Below are 10,519 nucleotides of genomic sequence, written 5' to 3'. Positions count from 1 at the left end.
CACACACACTCACTCACACACACACACACACACACACACACACACACACACACACACACACACACACACACACACACACACACACACACACACACACACACACACACACACACACACACACACACACACACACACACACACACACACACACACACACACACACACACACACACACACACTCACTCACTCACTCACTCACTCACTCACTCACTCACTCACTCACTCACTCACTCACTCACTCACTCACTCACTCACTCACTCACTCACTCCTGCCTTCATTAGTGCGAGTCAGGTTCCTGGTCAGGGCCGGCGAACTCGCCTGACCCGTCTGTGGCCGCACGCCGCGCCGCTGCAGAGTTAAAGGCCTCCGCCATGTGTACGTGTCAGTGTCGAATGCGTTACCGCGTCACATTGCTCCCGGTGCCTTGACCCCCTCGTTTCTGCCCATCAGTTATGCAAGAGTGTGTTTTCACAGCTGCCACGCCCGAACCCCGCCGCTTCATCTGCGAGACAGACGGACAACCCGAGGCGGCGCCGTGTGCCGTGTCGAGCCAATCACCTGGCTGTTCAGAGTCAGCCTTCATTTGGGCCCTATTAATGGTTCAACCAGGTTAATAGCTCATCTGTTTGGGTTTCATGAGCCAAATGTACAGTTTTCAGTTTCAGTACAGGCTCCAACTCTCACCTGCTTTGCGTCGTCCGGTCATCGCCGGAGGCAACACGGCTCATCCGGAGCCTTGGCAGCGATACCCGAGAAGACAAACAGACGATGTGGGTCGTCGGTTGGGCAACAAGTCAGATAAACCCCTGCAAGTGTCTCTTCCGACCTCCACTATCAGAGTGTCATCACACACGTCGGTGCCCGCTTGTTTGCCTAGTTTCATCCACTTTCAAGAAATGGCATGCGTGTTTCCTTAGAAATATATATTTTCAGTTTACGGTAAACACAGACCCAGACTCTCTGCCGAACCGCGTCGCATCTCAGGGAGCCCGGTAGATGTGTCTTTCTTTTCAATAGAACGTGATCAAACTGGTATCGGTGGGCGTCAGTCCAGACTTGGCAGGAACACAAGCCAACCTCCCTGCTGAATCAAAGTCATTGGACTTTAATTCACGCTGGTGAATTAAAGTCACTGGACTCTTAATTCAGTCTCCCTGGAGTAATCTTCCACACATTGCTCTCCGACCTCCGCTGTGTGATTAAGGCCCATTGGCTCCGCGAGTCCTCCAAATTGCGACCACATGATTGTGGTTTCCGCATGTCGCCACCGACGCAAACATTTTCAGCTGCAACAGTTGGACCGCGCCCCCGTCTTGTGTCCTGAGACATTAGAAGTTTGGGATACTTATAGATCCCTTTGACCTGGCATCACTTGGCACAGTCGGGGGAAAAGCAAAACTGACGACGGCGCAAAAGTGATTGGGAGCAAACACGTAACCAAGTGTCCGTTTGTGAATATTTCCATATTTCCAGCTCATAACTCAAAACCTGAAGAGTCAACACAGTGATTCCCCCCTCCCCCCCCCGGGCATCATGTGACCCTAAGTGTCACAGTAAAAAAACACTCCAGCCCCCAGGTTATACGGCCGTTATCCCGGCGTTATCGCCGTCGAGATAAGCCATCCGCGCGGGGTTACGTAAAACACCTCGCGCCCTGGGGACGCATCCGCGCCAAAACTCTCACACTTCCTTGCGCCTTTTCACACGTCGCGGATCTCGTAACGCGCCCCCAGCGAGAGCCGGAGCCCACCGGCGGCATTTGGCACCTGCCGGAAATGTGCCAAAACCTCTTGTCGGCCTGGTGCTGATCAACTCGCAGGGCTTCACTTACATGCAAACACACGTTTTATTGCAGGAGAGACACCGGCAGACCGGAATGTTCTCCTTCCATACGCTTATTGCGCCTTTTGTAGCGATGCAAGTTTACACGTGCTGCAGTTGTTAACTTTGCCTGGTTGTTGCCGGGCAGGAGAGGATGCAGTAGGTACAGTACAGTGTTGAATGGACCTAATGGCCACTCACACACTTCCTCTGGAAGTAAATATGTTATTGATTCAAACTTTGCACACTGGTGATTGTGGCTCAGACATAAGGGCGGAATACTGTCTGAACCCTACCCACACTGCACCTGATGGGACAGTTTGACAATTACATAAAAGATGAGATTAGATAATCTGGATGCGGTTACAAAATGCAGTGTCTTTGCCAAAGTCAGTTGGAACAGCTCATTTAGAAATACCAGTCGCCGGACGATGTAGTGACGACGACTGACAAACCATCGTGCCATGACAATCAAAACACATTTTCTGTGTTTCGCAAGGCACAAACTCTTTTGAAAACTATATTTCTGTTTATTCTCTCGCATCTTGAACGTTGAATGTCTTGACTCCTCCCCCCTTTTGCGCTTTTGGTTGACGTCTGCAAATTTGTGGCCCCTTTTTTTTTTTTTTGCTGTAGCAGCAAGAGTTCTCTAATATATATTTCATATTTCTATGCTCTGATGAAAAAATTCCTTGTTTCTACGGCAAATATCCTTTTGTCCCTCTGGCTCGTTGCTCGTAAAGTCTTGCATACAATGAAAACTCTGCTGCCTTGTCTGATGCCAGACGGAAGATCACACGACGACCCCTGACATGTTTCTGTTTGCCTGAGCCTCAGAAGTTCAGCGTGGTGTCTCGGGCGCACAAGACAAAAGCAGTTCAAACACGACAGCACAGACGGGCTGTCCGCTCCCCCCCTCCACAAAAAAGACACCGTGTGCCGCGGAGGTTGTGCAAGTACTTTAGAATTAGAATTATCTTCCCCGGCCTTGACACGTTTTCCCGTCCTGTACACAACCCCGCCGGTGCCGCTCCCAGTGTTCTGTCAACATTCCCATGGTGCCACAACAAACCTGCTCGACTCAAAGTGACAATTAATCTAATCTGACAAATCGTGAAAGCGACTGACGCCCAATTTCCAAAAATCGCAGGCCGAGCCGGGGGCTTGGGGTCGAGCTCACGGAGCTTCTCTCGGGAGAAAGGGTTGTTGTTGTTGAAGACATTCAGGCCGACTCAACTCAAGTCACCGATTACACTGAACAAATTTGAACTGGAAAACTCAATCCACTCACAAAAAGGGTCTGTGCAGAAAAACGCCACATCTAATCCTACAATTTCACATACCAAGTTATGTCGTCATATATATATATCATATATCATATATATAAGATCTTATATCTTATATATATATATATATATTATTATTATAATTTTTTTAAACAAAAAATATATAAAGATTGATGATTTGGGAATCTCTCTTTTTATCCCAAGACATTAATCTTCTCACTGAGAATCATTCCTCTTTAACTTCTCATCTTTAAAAATACCAAATAGGCAAAGTACATGAATTGGATCAATAAAACAAATATTTTCATATAATAAAAAAGAGCCACAAATTTGCAAAAGTAGCCAAAAAGGAAAAGAAAACCGCCCCGTGGGATCTGCACTGCAATTAAACCATGAAGGCTGCAGGGTTGTGTAAATGCATGAACTTAACAGAACGCCTGTGCAGTAAAGAATTTAAAAAGAAAAATGTACAGAATCTCTTCTTCCGATGTCGGTGAAACACAAAAACAGAAATCGCGGCGGGCAAAGTGACGTATCTGAGCGCGAGTCAAACAGAAGACAGCTGATTTGCGTCGTCTCCACTTTGACACGCATCATGTGAGCTGCTGGGGGCCGCCCGTGAGGCTCCTCATGAACATCTCTACACCGCTTTCCAAACTTCAAATGAGGTCGTCTTGCTGAAGATGCGTTGAGAAACGAAGCCCCAGTGGCGCAAGATTTCTCTCAAGAGCAATTACTGTAATCTGAGCGGCTAAACCCAAACGGAGATCATTTTCGAAAAACAACTGGGAGTGTAGGGAGTTCATTATGTAAGTTAGCACCGGGTCATGTGAAGCGTTTATAGTCTTTGGTGTAAAGTCCGGGTCTTAAGAAACAAAGACGAATGGGGTGAGGGGTCCAGGTGTTTTGTCACTGCTGCATATAGGCTGAGGTTGGGCGGAGCTCAACTCACTTCTCTACTGATAAGAACTGACCACTAACAAATAGACCCGTCAACATCACTGTAAAACGGGCTTCCACACATCAATCTCTTCAAAAGGTCTGGGGGATTACTGCGTTGTACGTAGACAGAAAAGTCCAACAATACAAGTTTCGGCACAGGTAGAAAGTAGTGCGCTAACCAGACCTCTGTAGCCTCTTGAGGATAGAAGCTATATTAAATCCTATAAATATAACAAGCAAACGTCTGACCAAAGGACCGGGATGCTTTAAATGTGCCTGGTGTAGAAATCAATCTAATCTACAGTGAACCCTCATCTACAGGCCCTTCAATGTTTCTGCAATGATAGGGACAATAAATTGTTGGCAGGCAGCAATGGTCCAGGTTTCAACAGAGGCCATAGAATAGATAAATCACAGCAGTGGAAGGAAAACATACTGTTGATTAGACAGTGTGCACAGTGAGAACAGCAGTGGTCCGAGCATTGATCCCTGAGGTGCTCCGAGTGAGACTTTTACAGCTGAACAAAACAGGGGCAAACAGAGGAGTTTTTAAAAATGACATACTAGCAAAGAAATACATATATAATTGAGTTTATAAAGTGCAGCCAGACCGGGTGAGGTGTTCAGGTTCTTAAAAAAACAAAACAACCAAGACTAACAACTTTCTGTAGTGTCTTAGAAATGCATTGTGAAGTCACCATTGGTGTGAAATGTTTTCAGACTGAAGGAAGTCACGTGAGCAAACTCGCGAGATGATGTGGCAGCTGCATCTGACGTTACTCCCAAGCCCATGTCTGGAGTGAGCGCTGCTTGGTTCGCTTCGCAAACGACACGCCATGTGAGGCGCGCACGTCGCGGAGGCGTGACACGATACTGTACCGCCACTGCGGGGTCTGCTGACATCCTGACCCATGGAATGACCAGCGTGTGTTCGTCAAGTACAAACACTGGCATTGTGAAGCTCACCAAGAACGAGCGGAACGCTTCACAATGCCTTTTGTCGGCATGTGCGACCGTTGATCAATAACAAATTAGCTCCGTGTTATGAGCTAATCATGTGTAAAACAGCGTGATGCAACACTCAAATCAAAGCCAACGCCCGCAAAACCAAACAAATCTCCCTTAAGATAATTAATAAAGTCACAAAAACACATCCACTCAACACCTCAAAGTGCAAGACGGCAGCGCCCGTATCCGGGATATTTTGGCTTCGTTTTCAGAAAACAGGAGGAAGTGCAAACGCGTCAACCGTCTTTATGTACAGACTTGTGGCGTCTTATGTTGCAGCCGGTGTTTTGTGCAAAGGAGACTTTAACTGGGGAATCAATCGGTTTTCTGCAGAACAGAAAACTTTCTATGTTTGTTGACGTGATTCTTTTTTTTGTCATAAATAAACTACATAGATAAGATTACATCCAGCACTAGACATCCGACAGCCACATACCTGCAGCTGCTGGGTTTGGAGGCAAAACGGGTACTCCTAGCTCAGAAGAGCTCACGGGAACTTGTACAGAACCCGAACTGATCGGACGCATTGACAGGAAGCACTGGGAGGCGCAGAGACTAAATACACAAGGGAGGCCGGGATAATTGAACACAGGTGAAGACAATCCCAAGAGCGGGAAACGGGACAAGGACAGGAAGTGGATCGAGTCACACAAGGGAAGAACTTCAACGTAAAACAGGAAATAGACACGCTTAAGGCCCCAGTGTGTCATTTTCTGGCGGCATCTGGTGGTAAAGTTGCTGATTCCATTTCCTGTTTCCGACGTAGCAAACATGGAGACTCATGCGGAGGTCGGGTGCACCTCCTGTAACTATATCTAATCTTTGTTGCAGGTGATTATCTGAACACATAGTCATGGACGATATGTTCCATTTCTGTAAATAATAAGTTCTTCTAAATATTACACACTGTAGCTTTAAGGTTCGAACAACTGACATAACAAAAAAAACGTCCACAAAAATCAACCAATAGTCTTTCACGAGTGCTTAAAGTGGACAGAATCGTGACAGCGAGTTATACTGTCAGCAGCTCTGTTATGAGAGTCGTCGGGATATTATGTTATTATTATTATTGACATTTGAACTGGCCTGTGTGAACGGTCAAACTGCTCACTGGGGGTCATCGTGCCGCAGTCAAATGGTCCCCGCTCATTGGCCGAGCGAAAGGCGTGTTGGCCATAAGCGAGAGAGGGAGGGGGGGGGGGGCAAAGAGGTGAACGGTGCAGCAGTTCCCGCTCCCATGTTATCAGACTAAGATAACATCTGTCCCGAGGATGCAAGAACCCAAACAGACGGGCGTCATAACACACACCGGGGCTGACCATTGTGCCTTCATGTGTCAATGCCAAACAATAACTCAAGGTCCATCGCGGATGGCTCGCTGTGTTTTGGCTTGTGTGTGTCAGACTTTGACGGGTCCTCTCCGGTCCCCGGCACCGAGTACTTGCGTGATCTATACGCTAGTAATCGGAAGCAAAGGTCAAGTGTGGCCTGATGTTGGTGGATTTCCACCAGGAGCTTTTTTTCCCCCCGTAAAGTCCCAAAAGGGGGCGGCGTGTTATGTAATATTTGTCATTGACCAGTGAAATTAGAAGCAACATGAACACAAGTTTTGTCCTTTGCATATTTGTCAAGAGGGTGAAAGAGTTTTCTTACCACAACCTATTTATATACAGTCCAAGGCGCAGGGTAAAGATACACACACACACACACACACACATGCATGTGTCAATGAACTAATCAACTGGCAACAAAACCACACAAAAAAACAACAATGTGTTATTTGAAGCAACGATGCAGCAGCAGTGGACAAAACATCATAAACACACCACCACGGAATTTAAAAAGGATAATAAAGTTAATGGGATTTATATTTATTGAAATATCGGAAAGGAAACACTGCCTAAAAGTGTACAGATCGAGAAGATGATGACTTGCTCACATTATTTTTTTTAAAAGTAGCATATTATAATAATGTTATTAATAATAAAATAATAATAATATTATTATTAATAATAATAATAATAATAGGTACTGCAAGTTTATTTGCATAGCACATTTCAACAACAAGGCGATTCATAGTGCTTTACATGAAACATTAATAATATTAATATTAGTATTAGTATTGGCAGCATTTGAATGTTGTTGGTCAATATTTTTGTGTTTTCAAATCTCCATCTGTAAAGAAGAAGAAGACAAAAATGGGCATCGAAACGAAATATCTCTCAGGATTGTGCTTCGGCGTGTTGCCGACGTAGAAAATCCACAGCTTATTTATGACTGTGACAAATGTATAACCACATAAACCATGGCCGGGGTCCAGTCGACGCATGACACACATCGACTTCCGTAGGCCCGATGGCCACAGATGACGCTGTGAACACGTGCGACGCGCACCCCTCGTTTTGGCTTCTGCTGTTGATCAATACAGAGGCCGATTGGTGACGGCGGCAACAGCTGACGACGTTTCCGGATCACGGTGGAGGAGGAGGAGGAGGAGGAAGAGGAGGAAGGGGCCACGCCATGAGAACAGACGCGTGTATCCGCTTTCATTGCGCACTATTTTTGAAGGTGTGTCCGTCCGGCCAATGAGGCCGCAGCATCCGTGTGCGTCACTCGGGGGCGGGAGGAGGGGGTCTGGGGGCCTATAATAACCCCGGCGGCTGCGCCTCCTCCTCAGAGGAATTTTTTTGAGGACGATCAAAACCCACGAGAAAAAAACCCGAAAAGAACTTTTCGTCCCCCTTCAGCTTTAATCAGATTTTTTTTTTTTTGCGTTCATATTCATCATTTTTCTTCCCGACAGCTGCGCTGTGACTCGACGTTTTGCCACCTGGGAACTTGATTTTTTTAATTTGTTTAATTTTTAATTTTTTTTAAATAAGTGTGCTCTCACACATTTACCTTTTTTCTCCGCCCCCCCCCCCCCCCCCCCCCCACACAGAACACACGCAGACTCCTACTCGATCCTGCACAATGTTCCCAGAGGCAAACAAAGGGTGAGTACATCACACTGTTGAACATATTGTACTTTCTGCTGACCCCTCCCCCCCTGGCTGTGGGTAGAAAAACTATATAAATATATATGTATATGCCTGTGTGTGTGTGTGTGTGTGTGTGTGTTGGGAGGGGGCCAAAGACAAACGCACATGCGCAGCAGAGACCACATGGAAAACCCACTGAGGAAACTGACACGTGGGATTTCAGTACTTCTTACATTATGATGATTTATGACTCTTTTATTTCTGCTTTTTAAAAAAAATACTTGCTCATCTGGACATCAGGAAAATTCAGATTTAATGAGGAAGTAAAATATGCTTTTTTTTTTACTTCATGGTTTGAAGTTCAGAAAGTTATAAAGTTATTATTATGGGGTCGTAACGGGGACAAACGGCCAGTCGTCCCGGGGCTGGAGGTTCCTCATCAAACTGAAAAGTGATCCCACAAACCCAATCAGACGAATAAGGAGCAGATGTGTGTGTGTGTGTGTGTGTGTGTGTGTGTGTGTGTGTGTGTGTGTGTGTGTGTGTGTGTGTGTCTCTCCTCAAAGTCTGATCCTTATTAGTAGCAGTTCTCAGATCAGGTCAGCACCTGCGCGTCTGATTCCCGCTCGCTTTGCGCACAGCGGGTCGTCCTAACTTCCAATCTCTCTCCTTTTATGTTTTTCAAAAAAATGTCATCCAGCTACGGCTACGAGGACTGCAAGGCCACCGCCGATTGGCTGCTGGCCCAGACGGACGTCCGGCCCACAGTGGGCATCGTGTGCGGGTCGGGGCTCGGGGGGCTGGCCGACATGTTGAAGGACCCGGTTGCCTTCAACTACAAGGACATCCCCAACTTCCCGCAGAGCACCGGTGCGTTGGAACACCACAGCGCGGCCTCTCCGCTGCAGTTTCGTCCACCGCACGCTCCTGATTTACTGACTGGTTTGTGTTTTTGTCCCCCCCCCCCCACAGTGCACGGACATGCAGGGAGGCTTGTGTTCGGCAAATTGAAGGGGAGGCCGTGCGTTTGCATGCAGGGGCGCTCCCACCTGTACGAGGGCCTGCCAATCCAGAGGGTAAATAGTTCAAAAAAAATCCGCGGCCTCGACCTCCCCCCTCCGACCCGTCACGTAACGCAGTATTGACACGGCGTGTGCGCGCTCTTCCAGATCACGCTGCCCATGAGGATCTTCAAGCTGCTCGGCGTGGAGACGGTGATGCTGACCAACGCGGCCGGCGGCCTCAACCAGGACTTCAAAGTGGGAGACATCATGATCATGAAGGACCACCTCAACATGCCGGGCTTCGCCGGCAACAACCCCCTGGTTGGACCCAACGACGAGAGGTAGGCCACGTCTGTGTGACTGTCTGCGTGTCTGCGTGTGTGTGTGTGTGTGTGTGTGTGTCGGGTGATGGATGAAAGTCTCATCAAACAGCAGCGACAAAATCAAAGTCCCCTGACTTGGTCCGTCCTCGGCCCCTCACCGTCCCCCGCGCCTCTTTCCGCCTCCCGCAGGTTCGGCGTGCGCTTCCCGTGCATGTCCGATGCGTACGACCGCGAGCTGCAGCAGCTGGCCATGGACGTGGGACAGGAGCTGGGCTACGGCGACTTCCTGAAGGAGGGCGTCTACTGCGTGCTGGGCGGCCCCTCGTTCGAGACCATCGCCGAGTGCCGCATGCTGCACAAACTGGGCGCCGACGCCGTCGGTGGGTGGCCTCACGGATCACAGAATGCTAATGTGCCCGTGTCCGTTTTCATTTATTTATTTATTTTAAAATGCCTTCTCCCCCCCCCCCGACCAGGCATGAGCACGGTCCACGAGGTGCTGGTCGCACGCCACTGCGGCATGCGCGTCTTCGCCCTCTCGCTGATCACCAACAAGGCGGTGGCGGACTACGACAGCGAGGAGAAGGCCAACCACGAGGAGGTCCTGCAGATCGGGAAGCAGCGGGCGGAGCAGCTGGAGCGGCTGGTCTCCACCATGGTGACCAGGATCGAGCACAACAACGACTACGTCTGAGAGACGCCGTGCTCCGATCTGATGGGGGGGGCGCGGGGGGCCCACGCTGGTCAGAGGACTAGATTTCCGCCTTTGTAGTATTCCCAAAAGGGAAAATGTCATTTAGCTCTTCGTCTGGGTGAGGACACGTAGATGTTCTGTACAGGAAACAGAACGCACACGGCCCTGATGTCACCTCTCCTTTTTTATTATCGGTATCTGTTTTTAAATGAGTGCGTATTTCTTTGTTCTAACTCAACACACGATCAGCTTGTACAAATGTCTGCAATTTAACTTAATGAATGAGCCCCAATCCGCTGTAAAGACCTTAACATTATGTTGTTGGAACGTGTGTGTGTGTACATGTTACTGTGCTTGTTTTTTTTTGTAATAAGACTTGTTACTAAATGCTCTATTTATTACTACACTATGGCTCTCTGCGTTACTGTCACCGCAGCGGACACACCGCGCTCGGCCCCC

The 10,519-nt window shown here is 48.1% G+C and overlaps 1 protein-coding gene across 2 annotated transcripts; it reads left to right on the top strand.

The window, feature by feature from the left end:
* Window positions 1-7,726: 7,726 nt before the first annotated feature.
* On the top strand, window positions 7,727-10,466 carry pnp5a (purine nucleoside phosphorylase 5a). 2 transcript variants are annotated; one of them, XM_035608197.2, is made up of 6 exons: window positions 7,727-8,054; window positions 8,740-8,909; window positions 9,012-9,115; window positions 9,209-9,384; window positions 9,556-9,746; window positions 9,843-10,466. In XM_035608197.2, exons 1-6 carry the CDS (start codon window positions 8,032-8,034, stop codon window positions 10,058-10,060), a joined length of 882 nt encoding a protein of 293 aa, XP_035464090.1. In that variant the 5' UTR covers window positions 7,727-8,031; the 3' UTR covers window positions 10,061-10,466. The 2 variants fall into 2 exon arrangements, with proteins under 2 accessions (XP_035464090.1, XP_035464080.1); XM_035608187.2 differs by lacking the exon at window positions 7,727-8,054 and having other exon boundaries at window positions 8,699-8,909.
* Window positions 10,467-10,519: the final 53 nt, after the last annotated feature.

Source organism: Scophthalmus maximus, chromosome 12 (genome assembly GCF_022379125.1).
Source record: "Scophthalmus maximus strain ysfricsl-2021 chromosome 12, ASM2237912v1, whole genome shotgun sequence".
In the NCBI taxonomy this organism is placed as follows: Eukaryota; Metazoa; Chordata; class Actinopteri; order Pleuronectiformes; family Scophthalmidae; genus Scophthalmus; species Scophthalmus maximus.
This window is presented reverse-complemented; position numbering and strand designations above follow the sequence as displayed.